Consider the following 20,916-nt stretch of genomic DNA (forward strand, 5'->3'; position numbering starts at 1 on the left):
TTGTCAAAAAGAAAGCATCATCTTCTTATTTTGTTTGTAATAAAATTTTTGATAAGATGTTAATTATATTTTTGTCACTTTTTTTTTTTTTAAATATGGTTCATTGACATTCACGTCACGTTATAATCAATAATAAACACACAATTATTGTCATGCTATGTGTAGTATACCACATTCACTTTTAATATTTTTGCTCAATTGTCATGTTCTTAATTTTGTTCCCAATCGATTATTCAATGAATTTTTCATAGGCTCTTAGCTTTTGAATATTCGTTTTTAAAAAAATATTATGAAAATAAGCATATATTTTCCACAGTTCGATGAAAAATTAACAAAAAAAAAGAAGACAAAGTAATACATTCCAGGCCGGGCCTAAGATCCCATATACAGGTTGAGGTCCGAACTAGTCGGTTGAACTTTTGACCCAAAATGGGCTGGGCTTAATTTTATAGTGGATTGGGCCCAAGCATTTGTTACGAAAATTGTGGTTGGTGACTTGCCGAGCCGCGAAACTCTTCCGATAGATCATCCGTCTGGTGTGGCTGTATGGGATCACAATTCCCAACCTCTCACCTAATGTAGGTTCTTGAACTTTTACTCCTTCGGCACTCAACACCGTCGCTGGATCTGCCATCGTAGAACTGCTTGCTACGCTATTAGAGTCACATAATTGATTCTGGACCAACTCTCTATTTTCGAGGATATAATGGAGAGTTTGAGCGCGGAAGATCTGTCGAAAATAGGAGGAATCGCCACGGTTTCTCTTCTGCATTCCTTCATACCAACGCACTGGCTGCCATTCTCCATCGTTGGCCGAGCTCAGAAATGGACTCTCTCCAGGACTCTCTTCGTCAGTAAGCTTCTTTGATGTGTGTGTGTGTGTGTATATATTTATATATATTTGATGATGACGCTGCTTTTTTATATGTGTACTCGATTAGTTGAGTTTATTATACTTTTTTCGCTTTGCATTAATGAGATTTTACTGGACTGCTGGATTTGTGAAGCACTCATATCAGGCATTTGAAAATTTTTGCGGCCGTGATTGATCAGGAAGTAATTGCGTTCTATTAGGAGTTTCGTTCTATATCGCTCTTGATTAATGTTTTCACTATAGGCCTACGATCAATGTTTACTTAGCCGAGAAGATAAAATCAAAATAATTTTAGGAACTCATGATGATAGATTGTAGTGATTGTTGAGTTGTTGGGGTTGATTCATATATGTATTAGGTCAAGTTCGACTTGATATTTTGGAACTTAGACGCATACGTGATGGTTCTATGGTTTGCGTTACTTTAGACCCGATGCAGTTGATCTTTGCCCAGCAACTAGTTATAACTTATACGTCCTAGAACAAACTTGGTTACTGCATTAAGATAGACTGTTTCTTAATCTGCAATTTCAAGTAGTTGAAGTCTGAATCTGTCTTCATCTTGAAAATGCTTGAATCTTTCCTCTTCTCTTAGGTACATGCATATCTTTCATATTTAGAATGCGAATGGGATATATTTCAAAATGTTGGTATTACTATGGTTCTGTAATTTTTTGCATTTATAATTTTATTCATGCAGCGACGTTTGGAGCAGTTCTGCACGTGATATCCACTTCACTTCTTGGTATAACAGCAATCACCATTGCAGACAGTATTGTTGGTGAAGAAACAGTCCATAAACTTGCTTCACTTCTGCTTGTAATTCTTGGTGGTAGTTATATATTGCTCTTTTTGTCTGGAAAGGGCGGCCACAGTCATTCACACAATCAACCAATGGAGAAAATGGCTGTTGCTGGACTCGTTCTTGTTCCTGCATTATCTCCTTGTGCAACCACACTTCCAGTGTTTCTTACTGTTGGTAATTCATCCTCTATGATGGTCCTTGCCATCATAGTCCTGCTACTAAGGTAATAGGACACAAACTTTGATTTCTCATTTCTTTATGTCACTTTTTTTTGGAAATCTATAACATTCGTCATCAAAAATTTGATTGGTTGGTTGATAATCAAATCCATTCATGTGCTAAATGTAGAGTTTATATGATTAATGATGGCTGATGTAGTTGGTGATAAAAGTCAAAGGCAGATAGTTGTTAAGGTCAATTTCGTGGCTAACAACAATTATGGAGTATGAATACGGTGAAAGAATAAAATCATTATAGCCAGAAGATATTATATTGGAATTACAGTATTAAGCCTTCGTTAATTCGATGAGAAAACTAATCATGAGAGAGCATTAGTCTTAAAATATGAATACCAAGCCCTGTTTCTTTGTTTATGTAAATTGGCTTTATCCATCAAAAAAACCGTAAGATTCTTAAAAGTAGAAACTGCTAAAATCCTCACTCTTGCGCAAACGCTATATGACTCTTTGATTGACCTTGTATTGTTGTGATAATGAAAATTTCCTTTTTATCACGTTTGATAAGGTTTTAGATTGTGTAATAGAGGGTACCACACATACAAATAAGTTAATATTTTGAAATAGAATGTAATATGTCCTAACACTTGTCTTGTTCTCTTGCAAATGTTGAATTGTGACTAGCTATGTTTATTCCTGTTACACTGTTTGCTTGACTTTATTTTAGCCACGAGTTTGTGGCGCTTGGATTTCTTGAAAAAGAAATTGTCATATATTGGCATTTAGAACTATGCTTAGGAAGAATATATTTATCTTCTCTATTTGGATAAGAGAATCTAGAAGTCAACCCAATGAACGTTTGAGTATCAACACCATGAGGAGTGATGGCCTCAACTGATGTGTTCCCTGGTTGGATTTTCCATTTTACTTCAGAATGAATCATAGCCATCTAGTGCTGACTGCTTTATTTATACAGTAATGTCATTTCATGTTTGAAATTTGGTTCATTCAATTTATGTCTGTTAGATAAAATAGATTGCTGTTATATTTGCCAACAATACCGTTCCGGTCTTTGAAATTTAGTAATTTTACATATTTAGTATATAGTTTCAAACTGAAAGAAGGGGATATTTGATTCGCAGCACTATAACTGTAATGACATCACTGGTGGCTCTATCATTCTACGGTGCAAGCCAACTCAAGTTTCACTGGGTGGAGCGGTATGATAAACTTCTTGTAGGTTCGGTGCTGTGTCTAGTGGGAATTTTGACACTTCTTTTTCATGATCATGGTCATGATGGAGGTTCCGTTGTAGATAATTTGGGTCGGAAGCTCATTGTGCTTTGAGGACTCATGTTCGTTATAGTGGTAACGGATGTCTTCATCCTAAATCAACTAGCACTCTCTGTAAACTATTTTTGGTTAGATTTTCAGGTTCTCTGCTCAAGCTTATTTAATTCTTTTTAATTATAAGAAGTGTGTTGTGATTTCTATTGCAGTCCTAGCGCGCTAGGATTTTGGTTGGTGATGCTAGGGATTCTACCTTAATGGCCATTGTAGATTGAGATGGTTATGCTGGTGGATGGAGGAGGCCGCCATTGCCTTTTTCCTATATGGAATCTTGTTAAACACATCTTCTACTGGGCTATGCATTGCAGGAAGAGTTATCCCATTGCATAGTCCAGGACTTTAAGCAGGCCTTAGAAAGTAAACAAACCAAATAGTGTTTTGACCTTAAAAAATGGAAGGGAAAAGAAGAAGAAAAAACCCTAATAAAGAGTCATTCTTTTGGTTGATGTAGGCTCGTGAGTTCATTTATTTTTAAGGCCGATATACCTCAACAATTGTATAATAATGGCCAATATTCCAATACACAAGTTAATAAACAAGGCTTAAATCATAAATCACATAAGCTACATTTATAAGGAAAAAAAAAAAAAGAAGAAGATGTTAATAAGCATGTTTGTTTCAAAACCTATCAAGAAAAAGAAAAAGAAAAAGTTTGCTTCAAAAGAATCAAAACATTGAACGAGTTTACGATGAGCACAACTTCACCCTAACGTTTCCGTCAACCCCCAAACAGACCGACACGCACCTTGTAAAAAGAGCTTCTCCCGCCTTCCATTTTTCTTTTTCCTTATAAGTTCCCGCGACCCGAGTGGATTCCAAAAGGCGGAAGCTTTCTTTCGGGGAAAGCTCTCGACTAATTCGAGTAACCAAACACCCCGCTTCCCCTCAATTGATCACAGTCTATCATCTCTTTTTCTCCATCAAAAGCCTTATCGCCAGCGAAATCTAGGGTTGCTGAAATAATGTCGGCGCTAAACTGGAAGCACCATGCTTTAATTCAAGCGTTGCTCGCTCGCGGCCCTCAGACGGAGAAAGAGCTCCACAAGATCTTTGCTGGCGTCACTGGGAAAAACCCAGGTCCCCGATCCATATGCTCCCTCTGTGCTTATTCCTTCAATTGCCGTTGTGTTTCTTTTTAACTTTTTTTAGGTTTTAAATATGGTTTTTTATTTTGCAAGATTTAATTGCCGATGTCTCTTGGGGAACTGTAAATATGCAATGCTCCATCTAATTCATCCTATAATATATTTATGATATAATTATTCGCATCCAGGGTGAGCAGTTTAGGGTTTTTTAGTATACTGTATAAATCCCCTTATCTTTGTACTAATATATTGTATTGGATGATGGCAATTGCTCATATTCCCTAAAAGTATTTTAATCGGACTGATGATATAAACTAACAGGGATATTATGGTTTTATCAGTTTCGCATACTTACGTAGACCCAGTTTTGTTTTCGGTGGTAAAATTTTCACACTGTGATAGAGTTTCTTGCCGAGTGAGATATCTGCTTCTTCAAAGTTTCTTATTGTGAAAGACCGACCTGAATTATCATTGTTTCTCGATGCATAATAAACTTTTTCATTCCTGTTTGGGTCTACTCCTCAATGTGTTAGTTTGGGCTTCAACAAGGAAAGTTAATCTGAACTGATTTATCAAACTGGCTTTTGAACAAAAGTTTTCAGTCACCATGAGAAACTTAAGTTAGTTCCAATTTTGCCTGTAATCATATTTAGGTATTTCCATATATTTACTTTGTTATCGTATCGAAGCAACTCCATGTGTTTACTTCAGCTATTTGTTTGACACTTCAATAGGCAATCACCAGCAACATTTCAATGATTATCTTTTGAAGATAAATAAGGAACTTTCTTATGTTCAATTTGAGTTACGGTGTTGTCGAAACCAGAATGATGGCCAAGTTTGTTATGGAGTGGTTAATAATGTTGCTGATGAACAGTCCAAGCTTGGTACGAAATATTCTGTTCCACAGATTGCATTATATAAAGGCATTGTAAGTCTCCCTTTACCAATGTATATAAGTTGAATGATTTATTAGTATTAACACTTATTCTGATATATTCTATTGTTTTGTGATGATTTTTCTTTAATTTATGTTGGTCTAGATACATATATCTAAACAGATTGCTCTTTTGATGTCAAACGTTTTCAAAGTAAGCCAACCCCATTGCTGTTATATGATATTCACATTCTTTGTTACTTTGATGTCAAATATCAGATAGAATCGATTGTGCAAGATGCTAGGGCTCAGGGCTACATATCTGTTATTGACGCTCTTAATATACGTCTGGAGAATCAGGTTTGGCAATTTTTTTCTTGCCTGTATATTTATTTGCATGACACCCTCATAAATATATGTATTCAGGTTTGATATATTCTTCTGCATTGTATCTCTTTTTAGTTTTTACCATTCATTGACGTATTATTATGCTGCTTGCACTTTTGTTGGAGATATTGTAGATAGACTGGTTTCATAACAATATGTAAAGCAAATTTGGTTATCCATATCATGCTGCTTCTACCGTTGGACTTTAACCTTGGTATCTTGTGTTCCTCTTTAAGCTTCCAAGTGGGAATGGGTCCCAATCACAGGATGGTGTTCCTCCTGCTTTCAGAAACTTTTCAATGACCCAGAAAGAAAAAACTGTCGATGAACTTGTGAATGACCAATGGCTTTGTTACTCAGACGGCAATGTTGGACTTGGTGTCAGATCCTTCCTTGATCTACGAAGTTGGTTCCGTTATAGTGATGTCCCTTTCTGTGCAGTGTGCAATGAAGCTGCTGTCAAGGTTCTACCACCTTATCTCTGCTTTGACATACTGACTTGTTTGACGCTTTGTAAAGCAGATGATCTTTTGTGTTTTCTAGTTGATTAGCTATATGTGATATTTCTTAGCACTGAGATATTTTGAGTTAGCTCATAATTTTGAATTTGCTTTCTCAGTGGATCTTCTGATTTCCATGAATAATTATTGAACTTGAAAACCACGGTTGCTGTAAGTTTCTGCCAACATAGTTCTTATACTTGTTCCTGGATTGGAGTGTTGAAATTACTTTGCCTAGGTTTATAGTAGAACATGCAACGTCCAAACACTTACCTTTTGGTAAATTGAGGTAAGGAATCAAACATTCTTCAGCTAGTAGTGTCTCTATAATCCCTACTAAATTGCTAGAAATTTGTTTTGTCGCGGTTGGTTTATTTACTATATGGTTGTGATTCTTTCTTATAATTGCTTTTGTTGACAGGCAGAATTGTGCCAAGGTGAAGATTGTTCAGTTCGAATTCACAATTACTGCCTTCAGAAGAAATTCTCCCAAAGACGGGTATTTCTTTTGACGTATTTCTTGTCTGGTATTTTCTGTTAAATTTTGTCAGTTATATGTTAACTTGATTTGCAGAGTGAACGAGCTTGCCCAACTTGTGGCACTCATTGGCAATTTGAAATGCCCAAAGCAGAAGCAGTAGAGTTTGACAATGAGCCAAATGACTTGAGTCAGAACCAGCCACATGCAGAACCTACGCAGAGCCAGCAGGCTTTGGGATCCAAATGTAAGAGGCCTCGTAAGTCCGGCAGAGCAAATGATGCAGAAATTACTGGACAAGGGTCACATCAAGAGTCTCTGTCCTCTGTTGATTTTAAAAGAGTAACTCGAGCTTCTGCCCGCTCCAGGTAAAACATTTTGTATATCTGTATGTATTGCAAGGTTTTTTTTTTAAAAATATCAACCTGTCTTACAAGGGATTAGTACTACGTGAAGCTTGCTTTATATTATGCTTCTAGTTTTGTTGCTTGGACAAACATTTACCCAGCAAAAGCTGATGGGTTTTGTTAGGGAGCACTGCATAGTCCTGCCTTTTGGACGTGTGATATTCAGCTTTGCTTATAATTTCCGTGTGGATTATGTTTGAATATTTATGTACTCTGTGAGGTATACTGAATTTTCTATTATTGTTATTACCTTTAGTTTGGGTCCAATCTAGGAATATTTATCATATTTCAATTGCATACATGATAGTTAATTTTCATTTCAAATTGGGGAGGGTGTCAGAGGTTTTGTTCCGATTAATCCCATAGCACATGCAATTCTTTTGCCCCAAATGAGAAACCTGGGAGTGGCCACAGGATATTTGAGGGTTTTTTTTCCTTCAGTGAAACCTTTGTTTTTCTCTTTTAACATCTGAAGAGTCTTATCACATATAACAGTGGGACATATGCATTGTTGTCGGTCAAAGACATTTAAGAATTGATCAAGAGAAAAGGTGGAGAGTTGGCTTGAGAATGATATGGACGTCCTAACTTTTGAGAGATGCGATCAAACCACCTTTCAACTTTTGCCTCCATTCATGTGCATGTAAGTCATGAACAGCCCATGTGTTTGTGATCGCTTTATAGACATCTAATAGAAACAAATATATGGCCACAGACCTTCTTGTTGTGACTCAGCCCAGGTATATACTTATTCATCTCATTTTTCTTTTTTGTCCTCTCACCCATTTTTCTTTTGTGGGTCTCATGGTGACTCTGTATTCATTCACTTCTTAGGTTTAAAAACATTGCAGAAGACTTCCGAGTATATATGAACCACATATATGAGACCAACAAGTGATGATGCTCTTTTTTGCTTTTCTATGTCAACAAAAAAGGGAATTAGTTCTACTTTTTCATTTCTTTTTGTTTGATTCAAAATTATTTTCAACTTTTTTTTGTTGAATTTTGGTCAGGCTGAAAGTTTATTCTCTTGGAATATGGTTATTGGAATTTTCCTAAACCCCTACGATGCTTGCATTCAATAACACATACATACATACATCCATGCATATCACTAAAATATGGTAAAGACGAGTGTTCTATAAACATCAAAGGTGCACCTGCCAATGTTTCATGTACTTAAATTTATTACTTGTTTTTTATAGTGTTTATTTGGTGGTGGCATTTTTGCTTCATGTGCCATTCCAGTTGCAACTAAAAGTCTAAAAGCTTCTAAATGTATGATGTCTGACAGTTTAGGGTTCATGTACACGCATGCAAGATTCTCTTTGAGATTTTAAAATACAATTGATGCTTAAAATGCTTGAAGTCAGAATGTACTGTTTTCCTCGGATCCTAATCACATGATTCTGATGAGTTAAGTACTCCATTTAAGTTGTAATTAACAATATTTTTTCTAAACGTAATTACTTTCTAGTCACCCCCTTTTAGTTTTTTTTTTTTTCTCCTTGTCTAAGTTATTTTTTATTAAGAGAATAATCTAAAGCTCTATGTTTTTGAAGCTTTAGAACTGTTTATGACTTCTTTAAGTCAAGTACTCGTGTTAACTAGCAGCTAATTAAAATCCTTAAAAAAGTTGGTGAAACATTTGTAAATTAATTTATTAAACCAGTCAAACATTTAGTATTATCATTTGCCTTTTTTTTTTTTTTTTATTTATGACATGCAGTTTGACCTTGTAAATCTACCTAACCGATTAGCATCTTGGTACCACAATAAATAAATAAATAAAAGGTCATTGTAAATGTTATTATATGTCTATAGACTATGGGCCAGAGATGTATTATCTTCCAATTTTAATATAACCCTTGGTTAGATAAAAGCAATTGCGAAGGCTTTGTCTAAAAGAGGAGCCCACAGACGTCTTCTCTTCATTAGCTTTGTTTGCTTAGTCCTCACTTTAATTTTTGTACTAAATCAACCAATTGATTCACTTTTTTCATACTCATCATTATGACATTTTCCCCACTTCATCTAAAACAAATTTTAGAAAAAAAAAAGCAAGTAAAAATTGAACCTAAAATACAATCATGTACCCCTTTGAAACTTTTACACCAGTTGTACCCATACCCAAAAGCAAACTGTACTAACTGTCCAAATGGTCCATATATAATTTATATCAATTTAATTACCTAGCACCCTCTTACAATACTGTTTACCTTTCTATTTACTGACGCATTTTCTTTTATTTTCCATAAAAAAATTCTACAATTAAATCATTTATTTTTTAAAAGTAGCTAAGGATCAACAATTCAACATAAGGGGTTGCAATGATTGTAATTTTTCTCCTTCCAAATATACATATTCATATTTTCTTTTTCTTTCTGGAAAAAAAAAAAGAAAAAAAAACTTGTACTTAATAATAGAGGCCGCGTCATTATCTTTGAACGAAGGGAGAGAGAGCAGCGAGCGTATTTTACACGCGCCACCACGACGAGGAGGGAAAGTGAGAGACTTTTTGGTGGTGGTAGGTGGGGTCCACATGCACCGTCTTTCTTTCCGAATGCCTTATTTGCATGGAAGTAGCACCAGCAGCCATTCCCATCACCCACGACTCCCTCCAGATTCGCTTCCCCCGTCTCTCTATCTCACAACTACAATCACTTATTACTTTCTCTGAATGGGTCTTTCCCTGAATTTCATACTCTCTGTCCGTGCAAATCTGACTACTGATTTCATCTATCTGGCTCAGGTACTTCCTTTTTTAAATCAGTTTTCTTGCCCAATTATTTAGATTCTCGATTGTTCAACTTGGTTTTGTTTTTAATGAATTTAATCTATTTTGGAGGCTGAATTTTTGAGGAATTTCGTCTGTTTGTTTCTTCGTTTGCCTCTTTCTCTACTCGTTCTTGTTCTCTCTTCGTGGGTCAATCTTATCTTGTTGTATGTGTTTGGTCCTGCAGATTCTGATAGGTTTTACTGATTAACGGGCTTTCGACTTGATCTGTTTTGATGCAATTTTGATTCAGTGTACTGGAACTTCTTCTTTGATAAGGTACTTCTCTCTCCTTCTGGTGAACTTACCTCTCCCCCTTCACTTTCTTGTTCTCAGAGTGTGATCCGTATAGCATGACTTTCTTTTATTGGAAGGAGATTTTGTACTTGATTGTTACTACTGATTCAACCTAATTGAATTTTCTTTCGAATGTGCATATATGGATATACACTGAGATTCCCTCTCCTTTTATGGGTTTTTCTTCTTTTTATGCTTATGTTTTGAAATTGGCCTACTTTTTCAGTGTTTCTTGGTTTCTGAAGCCTTTTTGTTCGAAGATAGAAATATGATATTATTTCTTTTGTTGATTCAAATCACCCCAGGTTAATTGTTCCTGAGACTGCCTTTTTCAAATTCACGTGGCCTTTAATTCCTAGGATTCCCTCTTCATTTGCTGGAACTAATCGGAGTCTTTAACTTTTAGTAAGGTCAGTTCAATTGACAAGTTCGGTTTTCAATTTGGGTCATTAATTTTCTCATTTTTGAAAACTGAGTAGCTACCTTGTTCAAGCATGAGCAAATACTGTGTTCCCCCTTTTACTTTTATATTAGGTTAATCTCTTTCGAGAAAACTGCATACCTTGATTGCTTTCTATATGTCTGTGTGTGTCATAAGGATTATCAATTTGCTGAAAACTAGTCTCTCTTTTTTCCCCCTTTTTTTAAAAATCTGTGAAGTTTCCGGAATTTGCATGAGTTTTTTATTCAAATATTTTAGAGAAAAGTAGTAATTTATCAAAATGTCAACAAGGATTAGATTTTCCAATGGATTTTTGTTTCAGTGAAGGATGGTCGCCTTATGCATGAATCTCCCATTGTCACCTGGGTCCAGGATTTACAGTCTTTCCTCATATAGCTTACTGGCTCTTTATGTGATTTAGAATTGAGTCATCATTGTGAATAGTTTTCTGAATAATGTCATTCGTTCCGAATGATTGGGATTTTGGGAGTTTTGTAAAGTGACTTCCAAACAATTGTGACATGTTTCTAGATGATTCTCTGATACTACTCGTCTTTAATTAATTTTCAGAAAGAGGCTATGTCATGATCAATTAATTGGGTGGAAAGTCAAGACAACCTTTGAACAATGGGGGCAACACATTCTAAAATAGAGGAAGATAAGGCTCTACTGCTGTGTCGTGAAAGAAAGAAGTTTGTTCGGCAAGCACTTGATGGGAGGTGTTCGCTAGCAGCTGCTCATATTGCATACATCCAGTCTCTGAAACTCACTGGAACTGCTCTCAGGAAATTTGTTGCACCTGAAGCTCCAATTGAATCTTCCTTGTACACTTCCACTACTGCAACACCAGAGCCACTTGCTTTAACTGAGAAGTCTCTTTCTCAGTTCTCGTTTTCGTCCCCAACTTTGTCACAACCTGTTGAAGCGACTGAAAACCTTTCTCCATCTCCATCTCCTCCCAGCTCTACTCGTTTTCAGGTAAATCATATGAGATTTAGCGGTTTCTCTTCCAATAAAGTCGAAGAGAAACCTCCTTTACCTGTTACAGGAACAGTAACCTCATCAAGTACTCCACAAAATGTAACGCCTCGTTCCACTGATAAACCAGAAACTTCACCATTTGGGGGTTCTTCCAATACTTCCGGAACTCCCCCTTGGGATTACTTTGGTTTTTTCCATCCCATTGACCATCAGTTTTCTTTTCAAGAAGGAAAGGGAATGAACCAAGGATTCGAAAATCTGGATCATATAAGAGAGCTTAGGGAAGAGGAGGGAATCCCTGAGCTGGAAGATGAGGAAGAGAAGGCATCTTCTCATGAAAGGGAAGAATCTCAGGATTCAGAAGATGAATTTGATGAGCCCCCCACAGATACTTTGGTTCGAAGTTTTGAAAATCTTAATAGGGTGCATGATCATGATGTCCCTAGTGCTTCACCTACCATGCCTTCCAGTGCAAGTGTTGCTTCAGAATCTGAGTTATTGAATGGGGAGAAAAGTAACTCGCCTGTTTTATCACCATTAAGAACACCCTCCTCGGCAGTTACTAATGCAATGGACACAAAGGAAACACCCATGAAAAAAGATGGTGCTGCAAACAAGGTTGCCCCAAAGGACTTCCTTTCAAGCATGAAAGACATTGAATATCTCTTTACAAAAGCTTCCGATTCTGGGAAAGAGGTGCCTAGGATGCTTGAAGCAAATAAGCTGCATTTCCGTCCAATAGTTCAGGGCAAAGAAAGTAAGTGCACACATTCTTTCTCGCTCTCTTCCTGTCTGCCTAGTACATACCTATCTATTTCTTTATCTATGTATGTACATAAATCATGTGGTGTTAGAGAAACATTTTATTCACTAGTGGCTATGCTATAGTTAGACGGTTATATGTAATGGCGAAGGTTAAATTGATGATTTTCATACTCTTCACCCTTCTTGAGTATTAACAAACCCAATAATATTGTCACTGCTTGGAATTTCTTTAATCCTTTGTGGCCTGAAATCTTGACATGCTGCAGTCAATGTTGGCCTCTCAACATAAAATTTTAAGGTCTCCTGTTATGAGTTGGTGAAAGCTCTTCATTGCACAATTTCCTTCTTGGCAGGTGCGTCGGTGAGTTCTACAATCTTCAAGGCCTGTTTCTCTTGTGGGGAAGAGCCTAGACAAGTTCAAGAAGGTAGATTTCATTCTCCCTGCCATCATAAATGTTTCTAGGATTTTTCTTTTCCGCCTTGAGTACTTGGCTAACCATCTTCTTTTTTTTGGTTTAGAGCCTCCTCAAGATGCTGTAAAGTACTTAACTTGGCATAGGACCACATCATCGCGATCATCTTCATCTCATAACCCTCTTGGATTAAATACTGGCGATGATTCAGAGGACCTTGCCAATAACCTTTTCAATAACTTTTGCATGATATCTGGTAGTCATGCCTCAACCTTGGATAGGCTAAATGCATGGGAGAGGAAGCTCTATGATGAAGTGAAGGTATCGCCAACTTTTTGTTTCATTTATTTTTACATGCCGCATGGACTAGTATGACTGCAATGAACGCCAAACCCATCATTATTGCCCACATTGACTAGCGTGCCTCAACCTTGACTGAATTGCTGCCCATTATAGCTGTTTTTTTGGGGGGGGGGGGAGGTTGCTATTGGTGTCCTCGATTAATTATGTTTTCATCAAAAAGCTCTCTGTGCTCGCCTACATTTTGTATTTTTTATGACTTCAGGCTTGTGAGATGATAAGAAGGGTGTACGATTCCAAGTGCAAGATTCTGAGGCAACTAGAATCAAATGGGGAAAGCTCCAACAAAATTGATAAAATCCGTGCTGTTGTTAAAGATCTACACTCCAGAATCAGAGTTGCCATTTACAGAATTGATTCAATATCAAAGAGGATTGAGGAATTGCGGGACAAAGAGCTCCAGCCGCAGCTCGAGGAGTTGATCAAAGGGTATGTGTTCCTTGCTTGCCTTATCATTACTACTTGTTTTACTTTCCATGTTGACAAACTCTGCTAAAATTTGGACTTATATTTCCCATGAAAGTCGGTGTGTCTCATTATCTTTTATAACTTGGTATTTGTTCACTTTGGAATCTTAGTCCCAACTACGGAGAATTTTTCATAATCTGCTGCGCCAAGGAGCTTCTTTTTTTTGGTCTAAGAGCCAAGGAGCCTTGCGTTGCTTGATAGTCAAGTTTTTTCTGAACATAATTTTTCTGACTAGTCACTTTACTTTTGATTGATATTTTTGTTGTTACTTACTCAATGGCAGACTAAGTCGGATGTGGGGAGTTATGCTTGAGTGCCACAAACTACAGTTCCAAATCATCTCAATTGCATACAACAGTGGCAATTACAAAATCTCTATACTGTCAGAATCACATCGCCATATTGCAACCAATCTTGTGAATGAACTGAGCTGTCTGTCTTTAAGTTTCACAAAGTGGATTGGTTCTCAGAAGTCTTATCTGCAAGCTATAAATAATTGGCTTCTGAAATGCGTCTCTATCCCTCAAAAATCTTCCAGGAGAAAAAGGAAGCAACAAGCCCCTAACTTGAAAAACTTAGGCCCTCCAATATATGTTACCTGTGGTGACTGGATGGAGAAACTTGATGGTTTGCCTACCAAGGAGGTTGTAGAATCTATAAAGTGTTTAGCAGCTGACACGACTCGCTTTTTGCCTCGCTTGGAGAAGAATCAGGGGAAACTTGATAATGGTAGTGAGTCGGCTGTTAACCTATTGAGCGATGAAGCTTCAGAAGACTGGATTTCAGGCTTTGATTGTTTCCGATCAAGCTTAACGGTATTTCTTGGTCAGTTGAATAACTTTGCAGAATCTTCTGCAAAGCTGTATACAGAACTTCAGACTTCCATAGAAAATGCTAAAACTAATTATGAAAAATGGAAGGTGCAAGCAGAAGCCTTTGAGTTGGAAAGAAAGGACAAGGATACAGAGAAGGCAAGAGGAATTGCTTGAGTTTTCATTGCAATGCTTCAGAATGAATCCAATTACATGAGTTATCTTCACAGGAGACTTAGATTGGATCTGTATGGAGGAAGAATGACCCAATAAAGGGTATCTGATTCATGTATTGAGAATGGGGTTGATTTGGTTACTGAGCTTCGACAGAGAGGAATGAATCATTTTCTGTACTCAGAATCTGTATATCTTGTGTTTTACAGAATATAGGAAATCATATAAAATTTCAGTCCCTTCTTTTCTTCCTCCACGCCTGATTAGGGTGAATTGCATTTCTTTTTCATTTTTTGGCCATTGATGCATATCATTATTGGATCACTTTGTTTGAAACTCTCAAACTTTCTCATAAGAAAAAGCCCTCTATTGTTGAGCCATTCAACCCAAAACTAGAAGCATTTGCTTATTAGCTTGGCTTACTCAAATCAGAATATTGAAGAGGAAAATTCAAATGCAACATTGTAAAGAGTATAGAGTGATCTAAAATCTACCAAAGAATTGCGAAATCCCGGCTTGCATATGCAAACCTGGTTTCCTAAATGAATTCAGAATTCTAATAACATCAATTTGGAAGAGAAAGTGAAGTCACATTCCCATACTTTGTTTAAAAAGACAAAATGAATAACCCAATTCACTAAAGAATAACTTTATTTTCCCCAATCATTCACAGGTCCAATTGAGAGCAGCATCTACAAATCTGCAATAATTAGAGGAAAGACCTCCAAATGATTAAATTTAACAAAAAAGAAAAGAAAAGGGAAATACATTGACAAATGGGGTTAGTAGCAAACCCTACTATACTGAGCTTCTGTTTATGTTGGTGTGATATTATAACACGATCATGGAAAGATTTTCAAAGACAGATTTCATGTCAGGTCGTTCAGATGCTGGTAGGATACATTTCAGAGCCACCTGTAGCATCTCATTGAGAACCCTGGGCGGGTGCTCCGCGATATGTCTGTCAAAACACTCACCAGTACGGTTTTCTTCCACCAATAACCAAACCCAGTCTGTTAGTTCAACTATTCCAGGATGGCCAGAAAGTATCTCCCCGGGATTTTTTGCGGTCAGGAGCTCCAACAGGATGACACCAAATGCATATACATCACTCTTTAACGATGGGCATGGTTTACTAGAGCTGGCAAATTCAGGTGGCCGATAGCCAAGTGCACCAGCATTCAGAACTTGTTCAGCTGTGCCAGCGGGTGTCAATATCCGGTGAAGACTGTAATCAGTGATGAGTACATTCATACTAGAACTTTCTAACAAGATGTTAGAGGATTTGAGGTTTCCATGTGGGATTGCTCTCTCATTATGCAGATAGTTTAGGCATAGAGCCACCTCCATTGCAACTCTAAACCGTTCAATAAGAGACAAGGGTGGAAGTCTCCATGGCTCTGTCTCTGCACAACATTCGAAATACCCGCATCAGAGAGGTTATCTAAAAGTAGCGAACAAAAATTTCGCAATATCTACAATGAATAAAAAGCTCTGTGATTGAAATCAAGATATGTACATCAGAGAGCTGCATAACCGTTATCATAATAATGAATATCCTAGGTCTTCTCCTTATCTGTTAAGTTTGTGGCATATACACACACACACATGTTACATATACACACCAATTAGAAGCAATATAGCAGTGCAATTTTTAAAAGAGCAGCCACCTTACTACATAAAACAACAATCACTAAAAACCAGAAAATCCGGAAAAATTTCAAGCCCACATTGAACATGGAACAACATCATACCTTGAAGATAGAGAGCCAAGCAGTGCCCATCAACAAAATTTGATATAACCAGTTTCTCGTGCTCCTTTGGACCCCAGTAGTATCCTAGAAGAGAGACCAAATTTGGATGTTTGATGTTCCCCAGTTTCTTTACTTCCCTTGCAAATTCCTTTCTTCGTTTTGCTATCCCCTCCTTTAACCATTTGACAGCCAATACATCACCAGAGTCGAGTGTAGCTTTATATAATGTACCATGACAACTCCTTCCAATAACTTCTGCTGGAGCAACTGAAAGCTCTTGTGATGTGATTAGCAAGGAAGAGTCAAATAGATGCAAATCTCCGGCCAACTTATCTGGAGAACGAACCTTGAGCATACCAGGATGCTCAATTGGAAGTTGGTTTCTGGAAGGTGATGGATTTGAGGATGAGAAGATTGACACGGGAGAAGATAATCCTTCAGCTTTTCCCACTGATTCAGGACCCTTAGGTTTCCTTACAATGGATGATGAGTCTCCATGGTCATATACAGATCCCGTTTGCAATGATGGTAAATGATCTTGAGGGAAGCTAAATGAAGATATCGAGGAATCTGCATTTTTGTTATGCGCTGATGTATGAGAAAGGGAAGAATCCTCATGTGAAATACTTTTTGTTTGCCCAGCTTCTTTTGAACTCTCTCTCTTGGACTCCAGCCAATGCGACCTATAAGAAATCACTATGCACAAAAGAGCTAGCACAGCAACAATGACAACTAAACCAGCAATCAAAGCAATCTTCAAAGCAGCTTTCGGATGGGATCCATGCTTCTTCAAATTAAGATGCGGAGCATCATCTGCTGATACCGGTGACTTAGTAGGTAACATCAACAAGGAGTTTCCAGGATGAAAAGCTGAATCAGGAAACTGTCTTAAATTGTAAGGCACTACACCAGAGAGGTTATTGGAGGACACATTAAATGCTACCAGTTCATCTGGAAGGTCATCAGGGATGCCACCATCAAATTTATTATTACATAAGTTAACATAAAGCAAATTACGAAACTTGCCGATTTCTGGAGGCAAATGGCCACTTAATGAGTTAAACGACAGATCAAGAGATGCCAAACTCAAATTTCCAGCTGAGCCCAAAGGGATATTTTGAATACCTTGAAGAGGTATTGAACCAGTGAAGTTGTTGCCGGACAAGTTGAGATCAGCCAATTTTGTTGAAGTGAATAAGCTTGGAAGGAGGAAACCACTGAGGTTGTTGAGGCTAAGATCAATTACTCTAAGCTCAGGGTATGTACCCAAAACTGGTGGGAGAAAACCGTCTAATGAGTTGTTGGATACCTTGAACGAAGCCAACCTCAAAAATTGAGAAGTTTGGTTGGGCAGATTTCCTTTCAATGAATTAGAACTCAACTGAATCTCTTCCACATAATTCCCCCAGTTCTGGATTCTGGACAGGTTCCCTAACAGCATATTATTACTCAGATCAATGATGGCACAGCGCCCAACTTTGGCAGGTAAGGCGCCTGACAGTTTGTTAGAAGATAGATTAAGCTTGCTGAGAGTTGTAGAGGTGATACTTTCGACTGGACCTGCAATGGGTACACAAGTTACTTAAAGTTACATAACAGCAAAAGAAATGCTAGTGTTTGTATATCTTCCTGATTAAATTACAGGTTCAAAAAAGAAAAAATGATTATAAACTCTTGTTAATAAATAGTCAAACAGCTGTGAGTGAGATGGTGGTTGCGTTCCTGTACATCTGGGAGGATGTATAAGTTTGTTCATTGCAGGGATGTGTTTCAATTGTGAATAAATGCCCAGATACAGGAACCATTTTCATCAAATAAGAGGATTCTTAGATGACTACAAGTTACAGTTCCACTTAAGATTAAGTACTACAAAGCAGGAGGGCGCGATTATTCATACTGAAACTGCCAAATGATGCCAAGTAAGACCAACGAAAAAATCTTACGGAAAATTTGTTCTTAAAATTGATAAAAATGAATTACACCATCAGTCCAATGAAACACATGAACTAATAGCACATAATTATACAATGAAGTGTTAAATATCAAAGTTACCTTGGAGCTGATTCATGCTAAGATCCAGTTCAGACAAGAACATTGAACTTTCTTGCAAAAGATCTTCTGGTAGAGACCCCGACAGTTGGTTGTTACCAAGCCTCAATACCCGAAGAGACACTACAAAACTGAACAAAGGTATGGTACCCTTTAACTTGTTGTTACTAGCATCAAAGACCTCCAGATCATCGAAATATGGAGTTCCATCATGAGCAAAGAGCTCTCCAACCAAAGAGTTGCGGCTAATATTCAAATACTGAACTGAGGAAATAAAACTGGTGTTTCCTAGTCCCAAGTCCAGTGAACCAGAAAACTGATTACTGCTTAGGTCGACATGTAGTACTCCACCCAATTGGGAAAAAATATCCATAATATCCCCAGAAAAACCATTGCTGCGAAAATCTAGATATTTCAACTCCTCAAGATTGTGAAGACCAGATGGAACCCTGCCTTCAAAATTGTTTGATGAGAGATTTAAAAGCACGAGACTCCTCAAACTAAACATATCAGGGGATAACAGCCCACTAAACATATTGCACGAAACGTCCAAAAACTCAAGGGACTCCATGGAACCAATATTTGAGATAGTGCCCATCAACTGATTGTTTGAAATGGATAGGTTGCGGAGCATTTTCAGGCCAACAATAACTGGGAAACTAAAATTTCCAACCAAACCCACATTATTCAGAGCAATTGATACCACATGGCCATCAATACAGGTAATTCCAGCCCAATTTTGAGGACATCCATCAGATGACAAGGCCTTAGAGTCCCATGAACGAAGAACTTGATCTGGGCCTATCTCAATTCCTCTCTTGAGCTCCAGAAGTGCTTCAAAATCTGACTGTCCAAATGCATTTGCTATCAACACCAATAATATCAAACAGATTGCCTGCATTCCTTCAAAAGTAGCCCAACCCCCACAAACACGCTCACGTTCACATAAAAAAATATACCAATTTAAAGGGAAAAAATCAAACAACTTACTTGGAACTTGGAAGGGAAAAAAAAAAGACAACGGGAAAAAAGATCAAAACTTCTAGGAAAGAAGAAGATAATAAAAATCAGAAGAATATGTAATCTATGTACTCCTCTGGACAGTGGACAGTTGAAAACTAAGTTGATGTGAATCAGAATCAGAATAATCAAAATGGAATTGAATCAACGTTAATTGCTGGCAGTGGAAATGACAAACAGTACGATGATGAGACTAAGGAATGGGATCGAGCAATAGCAGAACTCCCTGAATTCTCCATTTTCATGGCACAATAAGCACTAAAAATTGTCAAAAAACAAATCAACCGAATCAATTCAAAGCCATTCGAAAAGACACAGTTCCCCAACTCAAGATAACTAAGTACCATAAAGAACTGGGGATGGAACAAGTCGAAAAATGCACAAAATCACCATTAAAATTTAAGAAAAAATAGTAAGCTAATAAGAGCAAACCAAGATAACCCCCAACCAGTATTGCTCCTCTTCCACGGTCATCACTTCAACCTCCGTGAAATACAATGTGGGTTTTGCGAAACAAAGATGGACACTCCGGGAATTGCAGAGGACACAGTGAGCAACAAGTACTGAAGAGTCTGAAGAGCAGCAGTAGTGCTGGAGAGCGAAAATGCAAGTGTTAGGTGGACAAATGTGGGTTCTGTAATTTCGCAGGTTCAGCCATTAATAAATGTCAGATTCACTTTCCGGTAACTGATTCATAATTGACAGCATCAGATAAGCTGGTGCTTTGACTTTCCCTCGATACTACCAATATCTTCTTACCATATCGAATACCCAAAAACATACATGAAAGCCTTTTTTAATCACCAAAAAAGTGCTCTCTCTTTTTTCCCAAGTAATTGGCATATTAGGATGATTATCTTCTTATTATTAAAAAGAGTTTTTTTTTTTTTAATTTCATCAAGTGAAAGTCAACTAAAGTAGGTTATTTTCAAGAAAAACTTTAACCGGATTGGTTCTGGGTATTTCATAAAATTCATAATTTTAAGTTCAAAACTTCTCACCAATAATTTATGGTCACATTCCCAAATAAATTGACAATGAAATACGAGGATGCAATGCACGGGTCCTGAATTTTACTCCGCCAAATAGATACAAAGGTTCTTGATAAAATGCCAATAAGGTACAATGGTGTGATGCACGGTCCTGAGTTTGACTCCGCGGCCGGGATAGGTACAAAGGTCCTCATAGAATGCCAATGAGGTGCAAAGGTGGGATGCATGGCTACTGAATTTTACTCCGTTGGATGGGTACAAACGACAAAGCCTCTGTCTTGAAGAAGTTACCGATATTAGAACAAAATTTTACTTGGAGAAAAATAGGATTCGTGATGAGTCACATCCTTGTCACAAGAATTGGGCTCAGGCCGGGCCTACAACATTTAGTGAAGCCCACATGTATGTGGGTCCGGTATGACTATGACCTGATATGTCTGGCTAATTTTGGGCTAAAAGTTTCTCTTTATCTCTATCATAGGATTCGAGTTCGAGGTTTATTGTCGTGACTTCAAGGCCTTATCGGCCCAGTTTTCAAGCCAACTACCTAGCACTGGCCGGCCTGGACAGCCTTTGCAGCCCAATTGTTAAATTCTATCGGACTTGGGAGGAATGCTTAATATAAGCCCAGACTGAACATATTCAATATTTTCATACATGAAATATCAATTCGAA

General features: G+C 37.5%; 4 protein-coding genes across 7 annotated transcripts; 3 read left to right on the plus strand and 1 right to left on the minus strand.

Moving 5' to 3' along the window:
• Positions 1 to 533: 533 nt before the first annotated feature.
• On the plus strand, positions 534 to 3,347 carry LOC120001782. 2 transcript variants are annotated; one of them, XM_038850241.1, is made up of 3 exons: positions 534 to 850; positions 1,574 to 1,901; positions 2,997 to 3,306. In XM_038850241.1, the coding sequence occupies exons 1-3, from the start codon at positions 826 to 828 to the stop codon at positions 3,199 to 3,201; spliced, it is 558 nt and encodes a 185-aa protein (XP_038706169.1). In that variant the 5' UTR covers positions 534 to 825; the 3' UTR covers positions 3,202 to 3,306. The 2 variants fall into 2 exon arrangements, with proteins under 2 accessions (XP_038706169.1, XP_038706168.1); XM_038850240.1 differs by having other exon boundaries at positions 536 to 854; positions 2,997 to 3,347.
• A 597-nt stretch (positions 3,348 to 3,944) lies between these two features.
• Positions 3,945 to 7,222, plus strand: LOC120001525 (non-structural maintenance of chromosomes element 1 homolog). The gene is made up of 6 exons (XM_038849898.1): positions 3,945 to 4,281; positions 5,024 to 5,220; positions 5,446 to 5,526; positions 5,790 to 6,017; positions 6,475 to 6,552; positions 6,628 to 7,222. Exons 1-6 carry the CDS (start codon positions 4,167 to 4,169, stop codon positions 6,901 to 6,903), a joined length of 975 nt encoding a protein of 324 aa, XP_038705826.1. The 5' UTR covers positions 3,945 to 4,166; the 3' UTR covers positions 6,904 to 7,222.
• Positions 7,223 to 9,437: 2,215 nt separating this feature from the next.
• On the plus strand, positions 9,438 to 14,680 carry LOC120001817 (protein ALTERED PHOSPHATE STARVATION RESPONSE 1-like). 3 transcript variants are annotated; one of them, XM_038850288.1, is made up of 8 exons: positions 9,438 to 9,690; positions 9,902 to 9,993; positions 10,238 to 10,421; positions 11,024 to 12,191; positions 12,553 to 12,624; positions 12,719 to 12,933; positions 13,178 to 13,401; positions 13,724 to 14,680. In XM_038850288.1, the coding sequence occupies exons 4-8, from the start codon at positions 11,081 to 11,083 to the stop codon at positions 14,427 to 14,429; spliced, it is 2,328 nt and encodes a 775-aa protein (XP_038706216.1). In that variant the 5' UTR covers positions 9,438 to 9,690; positions 9,902 to 9,993; positions 10,238 to 10,421; positions 11,024 to 11,080; the 3' UTR covers positions 14,430 to 14,680. The 3 variants fall into 3 exon arrangements, with proteins under 3 accessions (XP_038706216.1, XP_038706217.1, XP_038706215.1); XM_038850289.1 differs by having other exon boundaries at positions 10,317 to 10,421; XM_038850287.1 differs by lacking the exon at positions 10,238 to 10,421 and having other exon boundaries at positions 9,440 to 9,690.
• Positions 14,681 to 15,044: 364 nt separating this feature from the next.
• LOC120001816 (probable inactive receptor kinase At5g10020) lies at positions 15,045 to 19,971 on the minus strand. The gene is made up of 3 exons (XM_038850286.1): positions 18,233 to 19,971; positions 16,181 to 17,740; positions 15,045 to 15,832 (listed from the first exon to the last, which is right to left on the minus strand). Exons 1-3 carry the CDS (start codon positions 19,128 to 19,130, stop codon positions 15,258 to 15,260), a joined length of 3,033 nt encoding a protein of 1,010 aa, XP_038706214.1. The 5' UTR covers positions 19,131 to 19,971; the 3' UTR covers positions 15,045 to 15,257.
• Between the last annotated feature and the right edge of the window lie 945 nt (positions 19,972 to 20,916).

The sequence above is a fragment of the Tripterygium wilfordii genome, chromosome 7 (assembly GCF_013401445.1).
Source record: "Tripterygium wilfordii isolate XIE 37 chromosome 7, ASM1340144v1, whole genome shotgun sequence".
NCBI classification, from domain to species: Eukaryota; Viridiplantae; Streptophyta; class Magnoliopsida; order Celastrales; family Celastraceae; genus Tripterygium; species Tripterygium wilfordii.

Bases quoted from the DNA above. Each gene is read 5' to 3' on its own strand.
- LOC120001782 (XM_038850240.1), top strand. From the start codon at position 707: ATGGAGAGTTTGAGCGCGGAAGATCTGTCGAAAATAGGAGGAATCGCC. The intron at 855-1,573 runs GTAAGCTTCTTT...TTATTCATGCAG, and splicing joins CTCCAGGACTCTCTTCGTCA to CGACGTTTGGAGCAGTTCTG. The intron at 1,902-2,996 runs GTAATAGGACAC...TTTGATTCGCAG, and splicing joins ATCATAGTCCTGCTACTAAG to CACTATAACTGTAATGACAT.
- LOC120001525 (XM_038849898.1), top strand. From the start codon at position 4,167: ATGTCGGCGCTAAACTGGAAGCACCATGCTTTAATTCAAGCGTTGCTC. The intron at 4,282-5,023 runs GTCCCCGATCCA...ACACTTCAATAG, and splicing joins CGTCACTGGGAAAAACCCAG to GCAATCACCAGCAACATTTC. The intron at 6,018-6,474 runs GTTCTACCACCT...TTTTGTTGACAG, and splicing joins GCAATGAAGCTGCTGTCAAG to GCAGAATTGTGCCAAGGTGA.
- LOC120001817 (XM_038850288.1), top strand. From the start codon at position 11,081: ATGGGGGCAACACATTCTAAAATAGAGGAAGATAAGGCTCTACTGCTG. The intron at 12,625-12,718 runs GTAGATTTCATT...TTTTTGGTTTAG, and splicing joins GCCTAGACAAGTTCAAGAAG to AGCCTCCTCAAGATGCTGTA. The intron at 13,402-13,723 runs GTATGTGTTCCT...ACTCAATGGCAG, and splicing joins CTCGAGGAGTTGATCAAAGG to ACTAAGTCGGATGTGGGGAG.
- LOC120001816 (XM_038850286.1), bottom strand. From the start codon at position 19,130: ATGCAGGCAATCTGTTTGATATTATTGGTGTTGATAGCAAATGCATTT. The intron at 17,741-18,232 runs GTAACTTTGATA...TACCCATTGCAG, and splicing joins TAGCATGAATCAGCTCCAAG to GTCCAGTCGAAAGTATCACC. The intron at 15,833-16,180 runs GTATGATGTTGT...AATGTTGTGCAG, and splicing joins CTTGGCTCTCTATCTTCAAG to AGACAGAGCCATGGAGACTT.